Genomic DNA, 25,122 nt, shown 5'->3' with positions numbered 1-25,122 from the left:
GGATTCTCCTACCCAGAAACTAGCAGATGATAGAAGAAGGAGGAAACCGTCTAGATTGTATTATTAATTATTATTGTTATCTAGTAGAATGATTGGAAATATAATAAAGTTCAAAGGGGTCTTACTTATTCTATTCATTCTTTAGTCTATGTTATTGCTCTCCCCTGAGGATATAATGGTCTATACTCGTGTAGGGACTAAAGGGGAGTGATTCCCACCTCTTTAATAATTTTTCCTCCTTGGTGTATGGTGCTGTTATTGACCATATCCACGATGGCTACTCCCAAGTTACAGCGGATTCCAAAAGAGATGCAGAATCCCAGTCCACTCATGATGGCAATAATGTACCTCCGGGGGAGCCCAAAGCAGGTACAGTCACACATTGGGGCTTTCTTCTCGGGCACTTCCAGGGGTTTCCCATCCTCTGTCAGTTCGATGTTGTCCCCAGGTTTCTGTTTCTTCTCAAGGACTCTGCCCAACACAAGGGAGAAAGACAAGCAAGAGACTTGAAGCCAACTCTCCCGGATAGGTCACTTGAATGACAAAGTCACTATGACTGAAAAAAACCACCCAACAGTTGTTCTGTTAGCAGCGACCTGTGGGATTCATAATTATTCACCTCCTCCCCAAAGAGGGAGGAGCAACAGAAAATGATTGTTCATCTAGCATTAAAGACCCCTTGTTAAATATGTAGGCTGCGTTAAGAAGACATATGCTGCAACAACTGCAGAGGCGCCATGTTGTGGAGTTCAAAGGGGTTTGTTGGGAGCTAAAAAATGATCTTGGAGGTTTAACTCTATTGTGATTACATTATAAATATCAGGTGAATGAATTCTACAATGCATCCTACTTGTGGAGCATAAAAATGTTGCAAAGATAAGCTATTATTTCTGTTGATTCCAGATCTGCAAAATGGCTGTCCTGGACATTTGAACGAAACATGCCAGTGTTTGAGAAATATCCATCTGCATCTGACTCAATGCCTGGCAATACTAACGTCTTGAATTTGCAAAGCTTAACCTGCACTGTGATCATCAACTGTTTAGATTTGCAAAGAATAACCTGCACCGTGATCATCAACTAGATTAGTCTAGATCTGTTTTTATACGTTGCTTTCGGTCTCCACATTTAGCAAAATATTAAATCGAAGCTCCCAGCGTTTTATATGTAAACATCTCAAGAAAAATTAGTACTTTAATGTGTACACGTTTTGATATAACGAATCTATGCTGGCATTCGCACCCACAAAGTAGGTTTCAAAACATGTACGTGCATTTTATTTTTATATGGCAGAGAAGTCTTAATATGGGTTTTTTTGAGGAAAAATGGGCTGATTTATCGAGAAAATATTTCCCACGTTGCTGATTATCAGTAAAGTTCAATGAAGGGCAAAATAACTACTCAGAAATGCATCCCCCTGAAGAACAGGTTATTTGAAAACTGCATCAAAACATTCCATTTTGTTAGAGCCTTGCTCCCCAAACCTACCAATCCTTGCTCACGTGAACAATTCTCCGCAGGTGAGTAATTCAACCGAGGTCAATTCCCCTGAGTAATGGGTGAATAACGATTGGCAGGATAAGATCCAAAACGTTATCCACATGATGTATAACGAAAGTATGGGCCATGCCCTGCAGCACGTACTTATTTGAATTTGCTCTTCTTACTCATCGGGGGAAGGTTTACTCACTTGAGGGAAGATTGCAAGATCCCCATCCTCTTAAAATGCAATTAAAATATAACAGTATATTTTATATTTTAAAAACAGATTCATTTAAATGATAAAATCTGAGCACAGCTTTCGCACAGAATTGATTTGATACTTCTTGGAATAAAGCAAAGATCTTGGGATATAATAAACTGGTTATTTCCACTTTAAAATTACGGATAGACAATTATAGGTTGACTATCTATAGTGTGGTTAGTCCTGATGGAATATTAATTAAATCCTTGGAAGATCAAAGAGTGTCTTACTTAGATAATTTAAAAAAAAACCTGGTTGAGAAGTGACCTAGAGTCCTAGACTGCATCGAGAGAGGCAGGTTTATTTTCATATCTATTAAAGAATATTTATGGCTGAACTCGATTATTGTAGTTAAATTCGTAGAGAACAAAACACATTTCCCATGGTATTCGAGAGGCCCATATTAATATACTCTATTTTTCAGGTATTTTATATTTTTCAGTCCGTTTTAAAACATTAAATTTATGTGAGCTGGTGGTAAAATAACTATATGTTTCAAGACTCCGACTGTACTAGTTTCTATTCATATAAAATGCATAATTTGACCTTGATGATTTCGTTCATATTTCCTTTCTATCAAAATTGCATGGGAAGTTGTAAATCAGGTGACATTATTGTTGGAACAATAATGCCTGTGTACAATATTGCCGCATAGGTGGAGAAAAACAACATCCACTGTAGGTATGAAAACAATCCCCGCATTTTGCTTTATTCAGAAAATCTAATAACATTGGGGAGAATGGGTTAGCTTGTTTTAAAGGAAAATGTCCGAAAATATTCAAGCGATATTTTTTATTTGATCGTTTTCTCGTAAAAACATATTTTGGGGTCACCAAAGTCGCCAGATTTTCACAAGGCCGTTTATGTGGCTACATTCGAGGAATGGAGGGTTCAAATTTCGTGTCAATGCGATTCAGGTGTGTGGTTGCATATATCTTTCTATATGCAGACCTGCAGACGATGGAAAGACAGTCAACTCCTTATTGCTAGATTAACTTTCGTATTTCGTCTATTGCGGTTGTGCATTTTCTACAAAAGAAATCGATCCTTTTCTATGCAGACGGATAAATAATTGAAGGCATTTCTCTCGATATATTTATCCTAGCTTCAGAGAGAGAGAGAGAGATCGGTCGGTTATCAATTATTTATGCATTTTTCTGTTTTTCTTCCGTTGACGGGCGGTTGCACCAGGGAGTCGGTTAATCGAAATCAGGAATGATAGCCTAGGATTTTGTTTCTATAAGGAAAATGAAAAGGATCGTACGGGTGTCCTGCATTGAACTGAAATACAAATACAGGAGTGTGGATTCTGGTTTTAAACTGAGATCAAATTTCTGGGGTAGAAAGATGGGGAGAGGATCTCTTAAGCCAGATTTTAAAACACCCTCCACAAGACGATTACAAAAGTTATTTTGGTGCCATTGGTGCGTAATGGCAGAGCGTTAGTTTGTAGAATCCCGATAAATCAAGAAAATCTATCAATAGCTATGAATCTATCCTCAACCAAACGTACACACATAGCGTATACAGTCCTCAAATTTATCCAGCAATGTTAGGCTGAGGGAAGACTCCCATTCTTTACAATAAGAAATCCAGCCCCTTGAAAGAGCCCTTTCTTACCTGTAGAGCTGACCGAGCGATTTCCCCGCAAAATTCTTCAGTCCCTCCTTGCCGGGGGTCAAAATCCTTTGTTTTACCGGCTCCATTCCTGCAGAGGTTTGCACTGGGCTCTACTCTGTGTTGAGCAGGGCACTGCTATGAACAGCGATGATCGCTCATATTGGTTTAATCTCTAACTTTCCCCCCATTAAATGACTATTGGTGCGTCTCCAGATAAAGGGAGTGTGTGTGTGTGTGTTGTGTGTGTGAGGAAGAGAGAGAAAGAGAGAGAGACCGCTGCATGCAACCCACGGATTTCCTACTAGAACAGAGTTGGGAGCTACAATTAGAAAGTCTTTTCGGAAGTGCAGGAGTCATTGGCAGAAGGTGGAGGCAGTGCCATGGCTGATTTGGGAAGGGGGGTGGCTCTACTTGGAGGAGAAGATGGTCCAGGGTTTAAAATAAATCCCGGTTTTCTGCTGAACGTTTCCCTAACCTGTAGGGGTGGAGAGGTGCGGGGGAGGCATCTAATTCTACCATTCCAAAGGAGAAGTCAAAAGTTCCCACTGCCCAGCACGTGCCAGCCCGCGAGAACCTGAGGGCTACGTTCCAAGGCAGCGCTCGGACAACAGCAGCCCCAGCGCTTCGTCACCGTGCGCAAGTCCTCGGCAGCTTCTCCCCCCCCCCCCCCCCCAGGTGCAGCGCGCACAGCGTCGGCTGGGAGTTCGCGCGCTGGGGGGCCGGAGCGTCTAATCTGCTCCGCGCCCTTTCTTGCGCCAGCGCGCGCCGGGGAGATTTCAGCACCACGGACAGCGCCGCTGCCTCTGGTCGCTCCGCGTTCTCAGCACCAGGGAGAGCGCAACCGGGAGCTCCGCGGGCTGCCAACTTTCATGGGGAACTGGGCGGATTCATTGCAGGGGGGGGGTTACGAGTGGCTGCCATGGAAACCGGAAAGGAGCGGTGTCATCGTCCCCTTCCAGGTTTTCCAGAGCACGGGCAGAGAAACTGGAGTTTATGAGACGCTGTCAATTTACTTTTGGACTCTCGCGTCGCGTTCTCCCCTTCCCTCCCTCCCTCCCTCCCTTTTCTGACGCATAGCCTGACCCTGTTGTTCAGAGCAAGGACTCCAGAGCATTGCCAGGGAGTTTGCTGCATGGTGCAGAGGCTATTGCACTTCAGTCAGTGATGCTGTTGATGTAAATAAAGGACGTGATCAGCTCGCTCAAGATAGCGCTGTGGGGAACCAGGGCCCCAGTGGCAAAATATATTGTAATATTAATACCGCATACAACTAATCTCACAGTTGTATCTACATAGACTGAATCTGTCTAAGATTTTATTTTATTTCTGGGTCTATAGTTATAAGTCTCTAATATATTATCATAATGTAGGTGTACAGATTAGACATCTACATGGTTTTTTACTTTTATACTTGTGCCATTTTATACCTTTGTGTCCTGCCCTTTTATGACATTGTAGTAATAATGCAATAATACAACTTTAAGATGTATTTTTTCACCACTTGAGTGATCAGCATATATTCTGAGAGTTTGGTTTTCATATCTTTTCACAATTGGGTAGAAAGACAATGTAGGCAAGGTAATATCTTTTACTGGCCCAACTTCTCTTAGTGAAAGAGACAAGCTTCCAGTTTGCACAGGCCCACTGCAAACAGAAGTAGTCATTTATCAATTTCAATCACCTAGTGGATGCTTGTGCATGTTAAAGGTAATGTTTATTTCTAAATCATCATTACGACATTTATGTTGGGCCTTTTTCCAATATGAAATCCACCTGAGAGTTTCTATTACAATATCTATTCAACAGAAAAAAGGAAATTAATAATTTTATGCTCTTCCAACCTCTTTCACTTACTTACTTTCTTTCTAACAAAAGTTTATATAAATCAAATATTTTAAAAATGAAGGTGAAAGAATAATTTCCTGCTAAAATATAGCCCTACCACAATATTATTTTTAAAAAATCTAGATCATTTAAAATTTTTTGCTAATGTTGCCCCCTGGTGGATGGACAATGGTATTTTACATCAGCAGTGCATGTTCAAATCATAGATAATTCTTATAACACTCCAGTGATAGTAGCTTCCAGATTGTAGATCTATTTCAAAGATGTGAAAGCACCATAAAGTACCACAAAAGAAAGTAGATTTAAACTATATGCTTCTAAAACAAAATGCTTACTCCCACTCATGTGCTTTAGACAGCATGCTAAGTACTGGATCTAGTCTTCAGCACACGTTTCATCATACAGTCTTCTTTATACCTCACCTTTAACTTGTTGAAAGGAACTTTAGGATTTATTAGAGTCCATATTGCCATCCATAATTTTTATAATTGCATCTGACCATTGGGTCTTGTTTCTTCATTGTTTCAGTTTACAATTGCAGATATTTAAGACAACCTAATTATTAGAAATTTCCAGGAAACAGAAGGGATGGAAAATAATTCAGTCAGTAATGGGGAAATGTTCTAGACTCAGATTCAAAAATGATTTCCCTATTCAGGAAAGCATTAAGCACATACCTTAAATTAAGAGTGTGCTTTTCTGAATCTACCTACTATGGATGGGCTCTGAGCCCAAATTTAATTCCTTATCATGGCTATTATACTGCTATTACCAATTCTCATTCAATAAAGAGTGCTTACTGGTTTGGGAGAACTAAATAATAATTAATAATGTCAATCTGTATTCAGCCTAACACCCCCCAAGAATAGCTTTAGAGGCTTCATGTGCTCTTTCATTGACCACAAAAAAAAAAAAAAAAAAAAAAGAACTATTTCTTAATTATATAAAGATAGACTCTAACAATCAACCCTGACAAGTTAAAATGCTACCATCCATAGTTGCATTGGTATTTCTGAATTGGGTACACTATGTCTAGTGTATACTATATTAGTAGTTTCCTGAGTCATTTCCCACTGAAAGTTCTACTAATTGTTTCAACTTCAGTTCTGAAAGCACATTGGTTTAAAGTAATTACATATTCCTCAAACAACCCAGTAAAAACACTCTCTTCTCAAAGAAGCTATTGTACAATTGTGGGATGATGTGTGACTCCAGTGGGCTAAACATTCCTGAAGTTTTTCTTGTGGGATTGACTGCAGACAGCTCTATCTATGATTGATCTTGCATACTTTGTTCAGGCAGTATTCCCATTAACTGTCAATGGAAGTTTTTTTTTTTTTTTCCTGACTGAAGACTGCAGGTTTGGATGCCTGAAATGGCCCATGTACTGCATATTCTCCCTGATGTCTTCTGGCTGATTGTATTCTTAATGAATTAAGTGAAATAGAAGCTGAAAGTTCATGATTATATTTTTCAAAGCTCAGTGTGTCATATTATTAGCCATGGAGCCTTGAGGTTTTTTAATAGTACTCATCAAAATAGTATCTAGAGATGTATAAAAATCATCCTGATAATATAAGTCTCTGACTAGGTGTCTGAATCAGCTTGCTAAATTTAGTTCTGTCTCTAATATACATGGCACTGTATTACGTATCTGTAGTGTGTGTATAAGTGAATTAAATGGATTTTTTTATTAATTTAAATATTTTTTCCCTCTGGAGCAGTGGTTCTCAATGTGTGGTTGGCAACCATCTTGCAGGTAGCCCCTAGACTTGGGACTTAACCATCCTCCAGAAGGGAGCCCATGCTGGCACTCCACTGTCCCACTCATGAGGTTGGAACACCAGTGCCAGCTTCCCTCTGTGGGCTGAGGGAAGCCCTGAGCCTCGTGGACCAGATCCAGCTCAAGGGGGGGGGGGGGGAGGGAGGAAGCAGCTCCATGCACTGCCACTGTCCCTATCCTTCCCCCAGCAGGTAGAGGAATGGCAGTGCAGGGAACTGCTCACCTGGAGGTTTTCCCTGCTGCTCCCATTGGCTGGAATTCCATTCAATAGGAGCAGCAAGGGGAGCTGCCTGGGAGTGGCAGGGGTCACAGAGCCAAATAAATGCCCCCCTCTTCCTCATACCTCCCTCCACTGAGACTTTGCACACCCCCCCCCCCCGCTCCTACACCCAACCTCTCAACCAGATCCACACATGCTCCAGCCCAATCCTGCACCCTTCCTCCCACCCAGATCTCGCACCCCCATGCCCCTCCTGGACCCATTTTGTCATAATGTGTGGTTGACTGGTGGTCCGTGGAAAAGTTTGCATTGAATGTGTTGGGCTGCAGTCCAGAAAGTTTGAGAACACCTGCTCTAGAGATTGCCTGCAACCTTGCTTTTGCTACATCACTCATTACAAAATGTATTGGCTTTTCTTATTATGTGACATGCATACAGATCCACCAGTGGAGTGGTACTGTATGATGGAATCTATCCACAAAACTGCAACTTTGTTGATGTACATTTAAGATATTTAAAAGACCTGCCCTTTTATGCACACATTCATATTCAGCCTGAGATATCCAGATCCCCCTTGGTGGTTTTGAAAATCTAAGTTTCAATAAAATAGCATAATATAAAGTATAGTTCTGTGATGTTCAGAGTTGTTTATCCCTTACAAATTCAGCAATTCAGAAATCAATTTAGAAATGATGCTAACATAAGAATGTCCACATAGGGTTAGACCAAAGGTCCATCCAGCCCAGTACCCTGTCTGCCAACAGTGGCCAATGCCAGGTGTCCCAGAGGGAGTGAATCTAACAGGTAATGATCAAGCGATCTCTCTCCTGCTATCCATCTCCACCCTCTGACAAACAGAGGCTAGGGACACCATTCCTTACCCATACTGGCTAATAGCCATTTATGGACTTAACCTCCATGAATTTGTCTAGTTCTCTTTTAAACCCTATTATAGTCCTAGCCTTCGCAACCTCCTCAGGCAAGGAGTTCCACAGATTGACTATGTGCTGTGTGAAGAACTTCCTTTTATTTGTTTTAAACCTGCGGCCCATTAGTTTCATTGGTGGCCCCTAGTTCCCTATTATGGGAACAAATAAATAACGTTTACTTATTCACTTTCTCCACACCACTCAGGATTTATATATCTCTATCATATCTCCCCTAAGTCTTCTCTTTTCCAAGCTGAAAAGTTCCAGTCTCTTTAATCTCTCCTCATATGGGACCCATTCCAAACCCCTAATCATTTTAGTTGCCTTTCTCTGAACCTTTTCTAATGCCAGTATATCTTTTTTGAGATGAGGAGACCACATCTGTACACAGTATTCCAGATGTGGGCGTAGCATGGATTTATATAAGGGCAATAAGATATTCTCTGTCTTTTTCTCTATCCCTTTTTTAATGATTCCTAACATCCTGCAAGCAAGGCTCACTGATTAAGGCTGAAATTCTGGCTCCTTTGAAGTCACTTTGTTCATTAACTTCAGTAAAGCTAGGATTTCACCTTAAGAATGGTACAGTTAACCTCCTTTGGTACTGGGGAACTATAATAGCCCAAAGAGATGTAAAGAACCGTAATCTCTCTTGGAAAGAACTCAGGCCATATTGGAAGTGTGAAGGCAGAGAAATTGATGGAAGGGAGACTGTGTCTGGAGGAAACAATAGCTCATTAAACCAATAGCCATCTATTTCCTGTGCATTTATAACAGTGATTCTCAACCTTTTTTACCACTGCAGTTCTCGCAGCTCTCTATGTTCATGTGGCCCACACCCACACAATATGTATACTGATGTATGGCCATGAGAAGGTCATCTGGACTACAGCTATGTGCTGACTGGGCTACCAGCTGCATGTGTACATTGTGTCAAGAACCACTGATTTATAATATAGTTTTGTTAGTAGGTTACTCATTAAATGGATCCTGTGGCAGATTCTTAGCCACTGCTAAGAAAATGAGACACAAAGATGGCTTTAACTCATCTTTATGCTATTCTATCCACCAAGGTCTGTGCTGGTCCTCGGCAGAATTTAAAACAGCCTATGACTAATTCAGTTATGACTTGAAGGCCTGATTCGTAGCACCTAATCAATGGTCAATTCTGTGGCCTCGACCCATTGTGCTGGGAGGTCATCCATGACTGAGGTCTCTGTGGTGTGCTGAAACTCAGCCAATGCAGCATGTAGTTGTAGCTTGGTTAATGTGGCTTCCTTGATGATTTTGCCTGTCTCCTATAACTGAGACTTGCTTTATCCTGGAGTGAGGTGCAAGGTGCCAGTCCCACCCAAAAATTCCTCAGTAGCCTATGTTGAGAGTTTCTGTAAGATATATACATACACGGTTTATTAAATTGTGAAGTATTCAAGGACAGGATAGTGTCTTCTAGTGTGTCTGCAAAGCATCTAGCACAATGGGACCCTGATCTCATTTGGGTAGCTGGAAGTTCCCCTAAAGCAAATAAAAAATGTCTCTGATTATGCCATACTTTGGAATATATTATTCCATTATAGCACTGAAAAGCCACCTACAGTCTAGTTTCAAAGCCCCTGTAAGTATTCTCCTCTTGTGAATCTCCTGAATGTGGTTTTAGCTGAACTAGTCTGAACAGTTCCTAAGCAGTCAGACAGAAAGAAAGTTAATGCTTGGATCGACTCTGATTTAGCCTATGCTTATTGCAAATACAACCCTGGGGCTTTAGGGTGAGAGCACAGGAACAGCTAGGGCAGAAGAAAAGACACACGCACACAGATCCAGGATCTAACAGGGATCTGGCACAGGGATGGATTGTGCAGTCTTGGCAAGAAGAATCCTCTGCGTGTAGCTCTGCTGGCAAACTCTGTTCAAAGTGAACCGAATAAATTAAATTAGGAAATATTCTTAGACTCCTTAGTCACCGTTTTCTCTTCCAATGAGAAACTGACTCACTACAAAGCCCTCTCTTCCCTCCTTCCACTCCCATGTCATTGCATTTGCTTGGCAAAGGGATAACATTAATAATTCTAATAAGAAGAAAGAGAAAAATTAAATTATTGCACTAATCCAGGGCATTCATTGAAAGGGTATGCTTCTGTTTTAAAGCACTCGAGTTTTCAGGTTTGATTATAATGTCAGAGACTGATTCTGGGTTAATTTAAAAGTTAATTTGACAAATCAGAATCAAGGGCATGCTTTATTTGGTTGAAGGTATTGCTGGTTCCCTCTGGTGGTGGAAGTGAATAATACAATTCAATATAAATGGGGCTTTTTGTTTGTTTGTTTTTTACTGTATGTATGAGTGTATGGTATTTCAGCCTGAACACAGAGAGTTTGATTTTAGGATAGCGCATTTGATTGCTCTGCAGTTTTAAATTTTCTAGCTACACTAGGAGGTTCTAGATTCATTTTTTCCCAACTAGTTTAACATAGAATATTTTGTTTGGTATCTAGCGGTCTATCAGAAACCATCAACAATTGCCAAAGCCCAGTTAAAGTGTCAAACAAAGCAACACTGCATTATAATACCTGTCGCTTATCTGCTTTGTCATAGAAAAATTTGGTGTCATAAACTTTATTCATGCCATAGGACTAAATATGCATGCTTAACTTGTTTCTGGCTATCACAGCAACATCAATATTTTGCATTCTTGTTCTGATCCAAAATTTAATATCAGAGGATCCCAAAGATCTTTAGCAAACAGTTATATAGAAGTGCAACTACCTCTGAGTGAAATAGCAACCATTTTAGCAGTGCATTGGAACACTGCACAAAAGTTTAGGTGTGTGGACCTTAATGATAAATAATTACCTACATTGAAATCTGGTCAAGTACAGTGGTGTTAACATGTGTTCATTTATTAATGCTGTTATGAGATATTTAAATAACTTGCCTAGATCCTGTTTTACCTTATTATATCTAATCTAGCCTATTTTTGTTTTTGTTTTAATAACACCCTTTAATTGCTCTCATACAACAGACAAGCATGGCTTAGCCTTACAGTAAATAAGAATACTTTTCACCACTCTTCAAGTGTAAAGGTGGGGTTTAAAGTGAATGTAAAAATAATTTATGCTGCCTTAATGCATTTTAACATTACTACAGCTGTTTAAAAGCATCTTTGTGTAAATAAGAATCCAGCCCAGCCCCTCTAGAAGGATGGTGCCCGATTCTTTTGTTGCTTTGTTGCCTTAATGCTGTTTAAAAAGCCATTTTTGGGTCCTTGTCTTCCTGACCCACCCGTTCTAAAAATATCTCTTTAGCATAAAAAAGCCCCAACACTATAATATCCATTTTGGAGGGGTTTCATATCTATGGCGATGCTCAAATAAAGGTTTTTTAGAAAATCTGGATTAGTGAGCAGAGATGTTAATGAAAAACTTTGAGTCTTAATGAGTCATTCCTGTCTATTGTGTAACTCTTCTGTGTGAACAGATACAGCGCTCTTGCAGAATTTTTTACAAGACCTGTCTAAGTTGGCAAAAATCTTGTCATGGCTATTAATTTTCTGAGGAAATTTCCTATTTCATTTTTCTCATTATCACAACCATACGAAAATACCCAAACCAGCTCTAGTTGTTGTTTGTCTCAGGTCTTGATAATCTGTTACCTTTTGAAACACATCTCTCATTGCCTACAAACAACAAAGATTTTTGGCTTTTGTTTCATGATAAATATTTAAAGAGCTAAATGATGGTTGGCATTTTCTTTGGGGAAAGAGTCCATATTTTTCAAAGTAAACATGAGAATAAATATCCTTTCTCTTACCACAAACCATATAGGAGAGCTTAGGATTTTAAAATGTTCAGAGTGAGCCTGTGCAGTAGAATGACTGTGTTGATGTAGCTTTGTTCAATACCTAGGGTGTGTCTGTTTTCCCTCTGGGAACATTTAAACAGTACATCATTAAAAATGGCAGGAAAACGTATGCTTTATTTTAGGACACTGCTAATGAGCACATTGACGTCTGTGCTGTGTTCATAGGAACAAGGGATCAGGGGTGTCCAACACTTATTAGTTTGAGGCTGAAACACTGCACCCTCCTGCTTTCCATTACTTTTGAAATACCTGGGATCCTGAAGTGATCTTGTGTAACTAGAAACATTGGCATCTCCTGAACACAGAGTTAATTTCCAAATGTCTCAGGGAACAGACTATACAGATGCTGGGCATGTGGTTCATCTAATTTCTTTTCATCATATAATACTAATTTGACATCTTTTATACCCAAACATTCTTGTTACATGTTGGAAGAGACCCTGCTGTGGCGTGGAGGAGTATTTTGGCTTTGTTAGAGAAAGCTGTGGCTTCAAATGCAATTAGCTATGTGCAATTAGATGACAAATTAGGAAGAAAGTACTATTCCCCATGTTTGGCATGGTGTATCACAGAGCAATGTACGCTCCTTTCAGAAAAAGTATGGCCCGAGTCCTACTCCCATTGCCACCAGCATTGCTAGATGAAGCTCCATACATTTATATCCCAGATTATAGGAAACCTGCAATATAAAATTACTAAGTCTGAATTTTTAGGTGGAGAATTAAAACTCTTTGGGGCAACACATCTCGCACTGCATATTTAAAATGCAAATTTCCACAGTTGCATAGCTGATTAAGAAATAGCCATGATTAAAAATTAAAAAAACAAAACCCTGAACTGTTTACTTGGGCTGCTCGTTTACATCCTCTGTAAAAAAAAATCAAATAGGGATTTGAGGATTTGACTCAATATAAAGATTTAGCCGTTTTACTGAATATGATGCATTTTGCTAAGTGGTCTTCTACCCTTTCCTAGCTAAACTTCTCACAAAGTCCCTATGCTTTGATCCTAAACCTATCATAGATACTTCAGTAACTATTTCACTTTAGATGTTCTAAAGTCCTGCTCAGGAATAAAGAAGGGATATTTCCAAAATATTAAGCATGCCTTACTCATGAAAAATGTCCATTAAACAACATGAAAGCAGGAGTCAAACATGAGATCTGTGTAAACAGACAGGAGAGAGCACCATCTGAGCTCTGCAAATGCAGCATTACAGCTGCCTGCCAGAGGTCCTGCGATCACAATAAAGAGGGTGGGGGGAGTTCATTGGATGAATAATGAATTCCTGCAGCATGTAACTTGTTAAACATTGTTGCTATTTTCTTGTTCTTTTGCTTAAGTTTCTCCCATGGTAACTTTTCAAACTTGCATGTAATCCCTTTTTCAGAAGGTGTCAAGATGAACAGACCTGCAAATGCAGCCTGTCTGTCTGAATTTATCCACCTCAACAGGGACTGCATGGACAGTGGTAAGGCAATATGCTCAACATAATGTCACCACCTTTGAAGTTTAGAAAGTAGCCCAGTCTTCATGCCCATTCAGTGTTTCTGAAGAAGATTCAGCCTCCTACGATTCGTATCAATTCGAGACAATTGTGACACAGCACTTGTCTACTAAAAATTGGAGACCACCAGTTCCTTTCACACTGAGCAAGTTGTCAGACAGCCGTGACTTTTGGTTGTTGGCTCCTTTCTAAGGGTCCAAAATCCACTGAATTAATAGCATAGGCTCACATTGATGTCCATGAATTTTGAATAATGCCAATAACAGACTTCTGGCTTTTTATGAGCACTAATTTGAAATTCTTCATTAGCCACAAACTCCTAATCTGAATTACTGAGATGCAAATACTTTCTAAAAAATCCTTTCTGTTTGCACAGTTGTGTTCACATCCACACTCTTCTACTGGGAGGCACCTTGTAGCTCATGGAAACAGCATTCCCTGGAGGCCATTTATCCTGCTAAAGCTCTCTATTGAATCCATGGGTCCAGACAGTCTAATATTATGTCACCCTCTAAACTGAGTTGGTTTCATTGCTCCCACAGATTTTCATAGCATGATGCCTACTTTTTATGATTTATGACAAGAATATTAATCACCCTCTGCATGGTGCATGCCTCATCATCAGTGTGCACCATAAATCATCCAGAGCTACCTTCACATCTGGTTAGCATTACGCCTAAGGTATCAAGCTCTGCAGTCTGTCTCAGTCTGCATGGGCATCTTAGCTTCGCACATTCACTGTGCCTTGAGTGTTCTTTTCCAGAAAGCTTAATAAATCAATCGCCTGTTATTCAAAAGCCACCCCACCCCCGTGCAGCTAAGCAGCAGTATTAAAAGGCTCCAAAGAGAGCCCCCATCAGTCCTCCTTGACTAGAAGCTTGGTGAATAAGTCATAAATCCTGAATGGTAATGGGAGTGTACATCAAGTGAGAGAAAAATCATTGGATTTGGTGGGGCACAGAAGGGAAGGAATTATAAGAAAGGCTGCAAATTTCTCTGTAGGGACTCACCTACAGGAAACTAAGCACTACCTTATATGTAATGGAATCTTCTTAGAGAGCATTAGTATTTATGCAGGGAATTCTGCAGGGATGTGAGGTCTGGAAATCCATGAACAGAATGTGGGGCTCTGGATCCTCAGAAGTGCCAATCCACTGTCTCTTTCTCTAGCCTGCTCCTGGTAAGCTATCTGAATGACTTTATGGAGCCTCTCTTTCGCAAATATTGTGATAGAAACCTCCATGAATGGCCATTCTATCTATGCTCCACTTCATAGTAAAGAAACAAAGTGGTGCAAAAGGCCAGGTGTGGTAACCCTGCATTTGGGTGAATGCCACTCTTTAAGCAAAAGTTGTCTTGAGTTAGTTTTGTGGTCTGAATTTCAGAAGTACTGAGTGAGCTCTCTGGGTGTTTAGTACTTCTGAAAGTGAGTCCTTATTCTTAATGAATGTGTCCAGTTTAGTAAGGATGCAATTAGCTGAGATTTTAGCCTTTTTCACACGCTTCTCCAAGACTTAATGAATGGAAAGATGTAAAGTAATACATTAACATGAAATGAAAATGAATAATGAATGGTTGACAAGGATTGCTAAAAGTGGGGTCTGATTTTGATCTCACTTGCAAAACTTTTCATTTTGATATAATTCTATTGAAATATGCCTTTGGAAGGAAGATCAGAATCGTGCCCTTTCTGGTCTCTGCTGATGAGGAGGGAAAATAGTGCAAACTAAGCTTTTCAGTTCCTGATTGCATCTGAACACCCAGTATCTCCTAATGTGTCAGTATCTGTTCTTTTACTCCATGTCTAGACTGCGGTGCTGTTTCGGAATACTGGAAGTATCCCAAAATATCTATTCCACATCTTTTGAGCACTCCCGCTATTTCCAAATAGATTTTGAAATAATGGGCATGCTATTTTGGCATCCCTGTAAACCTCATCCCGCAAGGAGTAAGAGATGTTTTGGAATAGCACTCTATTTCAAAATTTGGCGCTGTGTAAACAGTGCCAAAATTTGAAATAAACTATTTCAAAATGAACTTGAAATAGGCTGTGCAATTTGCATAGCTCAAATTGAGTAGCTCATTTCGATCTAAGGGTGCAATGTGTCTACATTGGCATGATTTTGTGGAAAAGCGGCCGCTTTTGTTCAAAAACATGCTGCCTGTCTACACTGGCGGGGAGTTCTTGCGCAAGAAACTGATGTTCTAATGTGTGAAATCAGTGCTTCTTGCGCAAGAACTCTGATGCTCCCGCTCAGGAATAGGTCCTCTTGTGTAACTGTTCTTGTGCAAGAGACCAGTGTAAACAGGCAACATGAATTTCTTGCGTGAGAAAGCTCAATGGCTAAAATGGTCATCTGCACTTTTTTGCGCAAGAGAGCGTCCACACTGGCATGGATGCTCTTTCACAAAAGCACACCTCTTGCGCAAAGGCACATTCCAGTGTAGACGCTCTCTTGTGGAAATACTTTACCGTAAGAACTCTTGCGTTAAAGAGTATTTGTGCAAAATCATGCCATTGTAGACACAGCCTTAGAGAAGTGAAATAGCCTGTGATGGTTATCCACCACAATATGTTTGGAATGAATAATCTTTGAAAGGTTTTGTAACCTTATCACAATTTATTGATTTTTGTCTGTAGGCCCTAAAGCACAGGGAGAAAATCCAGGTAGCTGCAATGAAACCAGAATGGAGAAATCGTAAATAATTTGTGAAGTAGAATTGGAAGTGGAGGACTGAGAAGCCTCAGCAAGAGGAAAATGCACTTTCTACTTTCGCAGGTGAGCAAAAGTAATGCAAGCATCTATTCCCTTTGAAATCATTGCCAGAAGCAGACGTTTTCTTGAATCCAAGATACTTTATTTTTTGAGTGAGAAGCTTTTTGTTACAAGATGGACTTTTTTCAAAACAGCATTTTTGAAAAATTGTCAGTATACAATTTTTCCTTTAAAATTACATACTTAAAAACATCTTTGAAAAATATGAAAAGCATTGAAAATGTTGAAATTTTCAAAAAATGGGAAAAAAAGAGTCAATAAACAAACATATTTGTTTATCAGAACGAGGGTTCTGGTAAGTGAAAAATGTCAATACAGTTGGATCTCCCTGGTCTGGCACCCTATGGATCTGACCGGTCTGGAACGAGGGCATTTGCAGGACCAGGGGAGGTCCTCTGCCAGCAGCACCCCCTGCCCACCACCCTTTTCCTGCCACTGGCTCTGCTTCAGCCCCAGCTGCTTCCCCCCACAACTGGCCACACTGGACTGCTGTCTGGCTCCCCTCCTGCCAGCCTCACTGGGCTGCCAGTCTTGCTGCTTGCAGCTGGGCTGCTAGCTCTGACCCCAGATCCACTGCTGCCATCCCTTCTGCGACCAGGCTTCTAGACCCTGGATGTTGCCAGACCAGAGTGTCCTGGTTTTGGGAGGTGCAATGGTAGTCATTTTGTTAACATTTTCAGTGGTACATTTGCTTAAAGTGTCATGATCAATTTTGACCAAAAAAGGATCCGTTTTCAACCTTCTGAAATGGTAATATTTTAGCCCATTAGTTTCATTTTCCAGCCAACTCTCCTTACCACTTCATTAATTTTTAGCGTTTTGAATGAAATAGACCTAGGCTATTTCACTAATTTTAGACTAAATAATTTTATTGCTTATAAGCATCTCCCACGTATCTGGAATTAAATTGCCCCAGTTAATGCTTCTTACAAGTTTGAGAGATCAAAACATCTCCAAGGTGGGAATTCCTGACAACTGAAGTCATTAGAGTTTTGCCATTGACTATAAAGGGGCTAAAATTCTGCTCATAGTTGTCATCTTGACACAACTAGTTTTGTGGAGGAATAGAATTATGCTGGATACACAGAGGTCCTTTGTTGCAGAGTCCTCCAGATTCTGGTGTGAGAGTAAGAGGAGGCTATTTTGCAAACCTGGTCTCGAAAATCCCCACCTGCCAGGAAACAGAAGAGAGGGTTGATGCAAGTATTAAGGCTACACACTGCTATCTCTACAAAGAACACAGTATCTGCATGCTCAATAGACCTACTGGCATGGGACCACAGTGCTCTAAAGAAGATGCAGGTGTTTCGTGACAGGTGGTAAGGAAAATAAAGGAGAGCAAAAATGATCAGAACAGAGTACATGATCTTGGTGAGCTTATCCCTTTTCTGAGAGTGATGAAGGCCAGTCTTTTGCAATGTCCTGACACTGCTGCAGTAACAGTAGCAAATAGCAGTGAAAGGCAGCAAGCAACCAGCAACCGTGTAGCACATGGAAAGGGGCAGTGTTATATAGGTGCAGCTGGAAAATACATAAAGAGAGCAGATAGTTTTGTTGTCTGGGCATATCTGAGTGCTGGCAACATAGGAGATTGGCACACTGACCAAGCTAGTTACTGCCCATATGGAGAGGCAAATCAGTAGCGACTGTTGTTTATTTAACAACCACAAAGATTTTAATGGATGCACAATGGCCAAATAGCGATCCACACTCAGACAAGTGACAAAGTAGATGCTGCAGTAATAGCAAACATGGTAAATTGTCCTGGTAATCTTACAAAGAGCATCTCCAAAGATCCAGTGCAGCTGATGGAGATGGTAGTAGATCAGGAAGGGGAGGGTTAAGATCCAAGTGATGTCAGCCAAAACCAAGTTACAGAGGAAAACAGTGCTCCTGTTCCAGCGCTTCACCCGGAACACAAGGACCCAGATGACAGACACATTCAAAGTTAGCCCCACAACCAGGATAAAGAGGAAGGTCCCTGGGATGAGTGTTCTCTGGATGGTGCCGAGGATGCTCACAGCACTTCCACAAAAGTCTGCCTCTGCTTTCTGTCCAAATACAAAACAAACTGATTTCACCAAGGTGCGACATTATCAACTGACAAGTCTGCTCTTCTCCCATCACCACCAAAATGAGATGTCTGAATCTTCACTCGTGGGTCTTATCATGACACATTAATCAGAATAGGTGTGATCCCCCACCCACCAAACTCAATAGAGACGCCAATTGATTTGTAGGGGCTTTGGATCAAGACTCATAATAGTAGCTATAGGACTGATTCATCAGGTCCGCTAGTGTAACTCCACTGACATCCGTGGACTTAATCCTGACTTAAGCCAGTGCTATCTAGATGAGTCAGTCCTTTTGACTCTTCACTGCTAGCGTGGGCCCCAAGGGAGAAGCATTCATTAGTATTCATTTCCATGAATTCACTTTGATAATGTTAATATCCATGTTGCATTCGTTTTCTGTGAACTTCCAAGCAAACTAGTCTGCTGGTGGAAGTGTTCCCAGAAATAGCAAATTTTTAGCAAATATTTGAGCATAATTGTGGTAAGCACGTTTTTGATTTGTAGATGTGAATACCTGCACCAAAATCTGTTTCTGGAATTTATGCTCAGCCAATCAGAGTCCAAAAACACAGTGTGTGTCCCATAAGCCAACTCAAATCTAGTCATCAACCTTGAATTTCATATACTAGACCAGGCATGTCAAACTTGAAGCCTACTGAGGGCCGCACAAATGAAAACTGATAGCTTTCAGGGCCACCAAAGAAAATGTACTTCTATCGGAAAGTCATAATTATTTATTAATATAGATTATGTTTTAGGTATATTTTATAATTTTTCAGGTCTTGTTTTTATATAATACAATAATTTGATATGTAAAATTATTTGCCCATATAAAATAATTCTTAATTTAAATATATATTTAAGGTACTTTTTTTATATGATACGTAACTTGTTTTGTTTAAATAAAAACAAGTATAGACCGTGGTTAATCAAATAGAACAGGCTTCTGTGGAAATTTCAGATACTTTGTAAGTTTGAGATTTTGCATAAACATATAATATTCATGCAATTGCAAAAAAAATGACATTTATTGATATAAAATTAATATACATTTTGTGATTTTATTTGGGAATAAATAAACAAAATGTTAACAAAATATCCCCCTTTTCTCCCCCAGAGACAGGCACTCCCATACCCCCATTCTAACCCAATACCCCTCTGCTCCCCCAGACCGCCTCTGCTCTAATCCAATGCCTCATCCCTCCCCCAGAGCCAGGCACTCCCAGTCCCCCCTAACCTAATGCCTCTCCCCTCCCCCAGAGCCACCCCCCCAACCTAATGCCTCCCCTCTCCCCCAGAACCAGCCCCTCCCCCAAAGCTACTTCCCTCCTCTCCCCTAAAGCCAGGCACTCCCAGCCCCCACAACCTAATGCCTGGGTCCCAGAGCCTCCGCCACTGCCACACATTTCTTCCTCAGGTGCTGGGGCAGCGTGAGCACAGTGGCCAGCTGTGAACAGGCTCTTGATTCCTGTGCAGAGTGGCCGTCCGGCCATGAGCACGTGCTGGAATGCCCAATGCAGAGCGGCCCAGCCAGTTGTGAGCAGTCACTGCGGTGCCGGTCACACTTTATTCTTTTATCAAAACGTAGTATCAAAAATTTGATCAGGCCACATGCGGCCCTCCAGGGGCCTGTTTGACATGCCTGTACTAGATATTCATAATGAACAATTTGCTTGTGAAAAGAGCTACACACCAAAAGGCATTCTCAGAAGTGACACTTATGAATAGCAAATAAATTTGAGAAAACGGTCAGCAGATAGTTAATGAAGAGAACAAGACTGAAAATATACTGAATAATCGTCCACTGCTATACATTAAAGCCATCAGCAAAACTTTAGCTATAGATATTTTTCATCAGCATGTATCTTTCTAGATGGTCTTTTGTTTTTCTTGCTGTTACTATCACTTTTTAGATAGCAAAGAATCCCTGGGGATTCCAGCTATATATGGTTCATATCAATGAGCGATCAGTCCCAGAGAAATCATCTGTAACCTTATTCTCCTCTTACTCGACTGTAACTCCATTGAATTCAATGAAGTAGATCAGGAGTTATACCTGTGTGAGAGGAGAATCCAAATTCATACCACAGTCTTCAAATCAGTCCTCAGTCACAAATGGCTTGGGCTAAACTCTGATATCCTTATGCATGTTGATAAATACGTTAAACCACAAGTAGCCACACAGATTTCACAGGAAGTACCTTTGGCATAAATTACAAACATCACATTCTGGTCCTATTGATTAAGTAGCTAATATTCAATCCAGTCATAAGTTGTTCAACATTTGATTCACTTAGCCATCTAGAAGCCTTGATTTGGGGTACACAATTGCAGGGACACAAATGAATCTGTGTTTATTTAATGTCTAAAGACATGGAAAGTATTATGCAACAATCTTGCCCTACAATGAAACTAAACTTTAGTTGTTGTTATTATAATAAATGATTTACTGGTGTTAAATGTACAATATTAAAGAAGGAAATAGGCTTTCCCTTCCCCCGTTTCTTGTGTATTTTGTGGCCTGTGCTCTATTTTCATTGATTTACCAACAATAACTGTATCAGGACTGCAAGAATGAGAATCTAAAATAAGTTTTAAAAACCTGTATTTAAAAGGAATGAAGGAAGTGGTGCTTTGATGACAGCATCACTTCATTACTTCATTTCTTGTGCTCAACTGTTGATACATTTTGTAGTAGTTAACTATAAAGCCCCATAAATGCCCATGACTGCCTGCCCAATAGAAATTGTACTTAAACACCAAGTTAGGAAACCTCATACATTTACCTTTATATGGAATCATGAATATGACAGCCACCACGTAAGAGAAATGTGGCAAGAACTTACCTGGCCAGCTGTTCTCACCATCCTCATCCCTTATATTGTACTATTTTGTAAAGCTGTTAACTCCTGTCAGTACACATTTACTGAGGTAACTGCCTAGCTCCCTGACAGGCTAGATGTGTGAATAATCTCACAGATACAATGGCTTTGTGTGTGCACAGGAGGAGGGAAGAGAGTTCCATATATAGGCAGGTGTCTGATTACACAGGATGGAAATCTGAAGTGTTTTTCCCAAAGCCAAAAGCAAGTCAAGATAGATTTTCTGTATAGTTCGAAATTCTGCCTTGCTTCTAATATCTTCCAGCTGATAGCTGCTAAAACAAAAAACAGCTCCACCACCCTCCACAAGCAGCCTTTTGTATATGCTGAACTTCAGTTCTTCCTGTTCATTACCAATACATTGGCTCCTCTGTCGTATGTCATGTAGAAGACAAGTGATTTACTGCCAGACTGTAGTATGAATTTAAAAAACTCCTCTTGGCCATGAGATAATAAACACCCTGTTGATTCCTGAAGCAGAGACCTGCCTTGGCTGACTTCAAATTCATCCACTACCTCAGTGTCCCGTCATTGCTCACATACTGTTTGCTGCATGTGTTTTCTGAATAGCCTTCCCCTTCAGAGAAGCTACATCATCAACAAAAAATTCAAAGTGACTTAATTTTGAGGTCATTCCCTTCACATGATTAGCTGTTGACGTTGGCACTGAACACTTCTGTTATGTGTCAAAAAAATAGATTTCCTGTTATTTTGATGTTCTCCAAGGTCTGTCTGTCTGTCTCTCTCTCTCTCTCTCTCTCTCTAATATAATCACTGTGGCAGCAATAAGTGTAACACCAGCTGTGACACTTACCTCAGGACAGCCGGAACACTGAATCATTGTATCCCCAAGGGTTATACTTTGGTGGGTCTTGGACTGTCTGTCTTCTTGTCTGCCTTACCAGCAAACCCATAGAGAGACTCTGCTAGTCTCAACCTTGCATTTCAGGTAACAATCAGTGAACCGGTATCCCTGGAAAGATCTCTTTGCAGTCTCCAGTCCCTCTTACATCCAGTCCCTCTTACATTCATAGAAATTATTAAGTTTGCTGCCTCCAAAGAGATAGTACACATATCTAGTCCTGTTAACTGAAGACTCATGCTTTAACTCAATATAACACCACTAAGACATACAGAAACACTAAGTTTAAGTTTAGTATAAAGAACAGAGAATTGAAGTGATACAAAGCATGAGAAAAAGAAAAGGGTTTGGTTCCAAAAGAAAACAAGCTGTTTAGTGACTAAAACTCAATGTTAGCAAGGGTCAGCCTTGCCTAATATGAGGGAAGAATCAGAGACTGTCAGAAGGTGTGGCTGGGTGTGACACACATTGTTTTCCACACCGCCACAAGCTCTATGTGACTTTCAGCAGCTTCCTCATGCCCATACAGGGGAAACATGGTTGATGAAGCTAGAGGATTTTAAGACATTGGCCTCCAGAACACGCTTCCCTCCTCAGCACCAATGGGATTGCAGACACTATGAAGGTATAGTGTTTCTGTGTAGGTTCCTTGACCTCTATCAGGTTTAAGAGTGGCTGCCCTATATGAGTGGGGGAGCACATCCCACCCTTTCCTACCTCTCCTTTAGTGGGACAAGTTGGAATAACTTCCATTGGGATTCTTCATTAAGATTTTTAAACAAAAAGTCCCCTCCTATGGCTTTTCATACATAATCTAGTATGAAATCTGGCCTTTTGGTTTGTCACAAGACAGAGTGGCCAGAGACTGTGGTTAACCTCTGGTGAAAAGCAAGCAAGACTGTTGATGTAATCAAGTTTACCACAAAATATGCAAAGCTGAAGTCAGTTTTGGCATTAGAAAATAGGAAGTCTGTCAAAGTCAAGTTATTTGACTGGTGTATCCTAGCACAGGTTGGGATGTACCTCTACACCCAGCTGACTGGGAGTCAATTTTGTGGAACTGCGTAAGAAAAATCCCAGAACAAAACACATTCAAAAACAGATGGCATAGATTTTAGTAAAATGTGAGGAGTTTTGTAACTTGTACAAATCATATTATAAATACTACTAGCTGAAATGCTGCATATCACTGATGAACATCTTCTGTGTAGGTAAATCATGCTGCGAGAGAAGAATTGCTTCCAAAGAGAAAATACAGTATCTCCTTTTCATAGTCTACTGCTTTGGTTTAAGCTAATATGTTTGGCTAATTCTGGTTATTTGGACTTGTGAACAATTTTAAGAAGAAACCATGAGTGAGATCAAATAACAGCTATACCTTTTTTTTTTTTAAATCAATGATGCATCTTCATTAAAGCCTGCCATGGTACCTTTCATTCACCTGATTGTTCCAAGGAGCTACTACTGTTTCTACAGCCTCAGTAATAGAAAGCCCTCTGTAGTGTCCTAGAAAAGAGGGCAAGAAGACAATGTCAAAAAGACACCTGACTCTTACCTGGACAACTCTTCTACTAGTAGAGAATAAAGGTGTCACCTGGCCTATAAGATTTGCAAACTAGATCATACAGTCTAGCATTGTTTGTTTTATATTGCTTCAAAGAAAGCCTCAAATCCTTCCTGATGCACGTAGCCTGCAGTGCAATGCTATGCAAAAAACAGGAAAAAAGCCTTCCAGAATTCTGTATTCCAGCAGTTTGAATCTAGCCATGTGAGGCTTAATTTATCATGCAAAAAATGTAATGGCTCTCATTAGTTGCAAAATCCTGTCTTCCTTTAAAAAAAAATCACCCACAAGACTTAACTGACCTTCAAGACCAGTGAATGCTGTGCACTGTGTAAGGAAATATTTTCTTGTTCAGATTTTCTTCCCTCTTACTCACTTTCTCTGAAAGAGTCAACACAACTGTGTGTAGAATTTGCAGAATTGTTTTGGTTGAAACCTCTCTCTCCTCTAACATCCCACATAAAAAAAGTTTTAAATAAAAAATTAAAATACTCTATTTAGAAAATATTCAAAAGACTTTTCTATTCAAAATTTACTTCAATTTATTTTTAAAAGTTTTAAAATCTCCAAAATCAAGTAAATTTTGTTCAATCTGAAACAATGTCTGTTTCTAAAGTTAGATGTTTTGGTATGAGCACTGAACTGAAAAAGCACTTAGTCACACAGCTGTACTTTGATGGAGTCAGGAATGGGAAGTGGGCAGGCTGTGTGCACATGTCAGCTGCTAAATTGTGATGAGCAAATGAGTAGCAGGTGGGAGTGAGCTGGCCCAGACTGTGGAGGAGTCAGGTTCAGGTGACAAGTTGCAAGTAACAAACAAATAGCAGAGTCAAAGACAAAGCAGGGTGAGAAGCCAGAGTCTAGGGCATGGGTGAGGAACCTAAGGCCCAGGCACCAGATTTAGTCCCTGGCTTGCCTGGATGCGGCCTCCAGGGCTCACAGCTCCTCCCCCAGCGTTGGGGAGCCCATATTGGCACGCCAACCCCCACTACCCTCCACCCAACTGATTTTTCTATCGGTCAGCAGCCCCCAGCCCAAAAAAGGTTCCCCACCCCGGTCAAGGGCTACAGCAAGCAAATTCTGGAGCAGATTGGAAAAGGGCAAATATAGGGCCAGTCAGTTTAACTTTTATGCCACAGAAGATAATGGAGCAAGTAGTTAAGGAATTCAGCCTCAAACATCTGGGAGATAAGATGATAGGTAACAGCCAGATGGATTTGTAAAGAACAAATCATGGCAAACCAATCTGATAGTTTTCTTTGATAGGATAACAAGCTATCCCTCTGTGGATAAGAGAGAAGTGGTAGACATGGTATACCTAGACTTTAGTAAAGCATTTGATATGGTCTTGGATAACCTTCTCATCAATAAACTAGGCAAATACAATCTAGATGGGGCTACTATAAGGTGGGTGCATAACTGTATGGATAACCATTCTCAGAGAGTAGTTATTAA

The 25,122-nt window shown here is 40.4% G+C and overlaps 2 protein-coding genes across 2 annotated transcripts in view; both read right to left on the bottom strand.

Annotated features, from left to right (window-relative positions):
- Positions 1 to 4,022, bottom strand: part of SLC17A6 (solute carrier family 17 member 6) — a 59,789-nt gene extending 55,767 nt beyond the window's left edge. The window contains exons 1-2 of the mRNA XM_075927750.2: positions 3,365 to 4,022; positions 219 to 471 (exon numbers count right to left, since the gene is read on the bottom strand). Of these exons, the coding sequence (XP_075783865.1) occupies positions 219 to 471; positions 3,365 to 3,450 (339 nt within the window). The 5' untranslated portion in view covers positions 3,451 to 4,022. The remainder of the gene's footprint in view (positions 1 to 218; positions 472 to 3,364) is intronic.
- Positions 4,023 to 16,325: 12,303 nt separating this feature from the next.
- LOC102462299 (P2Y purinoceptor 1-like) lies at positions 16,326 to 21,940 on the bottom strand. Its single transcript, XM_006111491.5, has 2 exons — positions 21,206 to 21,940; positions 16,326 to 18,335 (listed from the first exon to the last, which is right to left on the bottom strand). Exons 1-2 carry the CDS (start codon positions 21,230 to 21,232, stop codon positions 17,355 to 17,357), a joined length of 1,008 nt encoding a protein of 335 aa, XP_006111553.1. The 5' UTR covers positions 21,233 to 21,940; the 3' UTR covers positions 16,326 to 17,354.
- Between the last annotated feature and the right edge of the window lie 3,182 nt (positions 21,941 to 25,122).

This window comes from Pelodiscus sinensis, chromosome 5 (genome assembly GCF_052426305.1).
Source record: "Pelodiscus sinensis isolate ZL-2025 chromosome 5, ASM5242630v1, whole genome shotgun sequence".
Taxonomy (NCBI): domain Eukaryota; kingdom Metazoa; phylum Chordata; order Testudines; family Trionychidae; genus Pelodiscus; species Pelodiscus sinensis.
The sequence above is the reverse complement of the archived record's forward strand: the minus strand, read 5'-3'. Positions and strand labels throughout refer to the sequence as shown.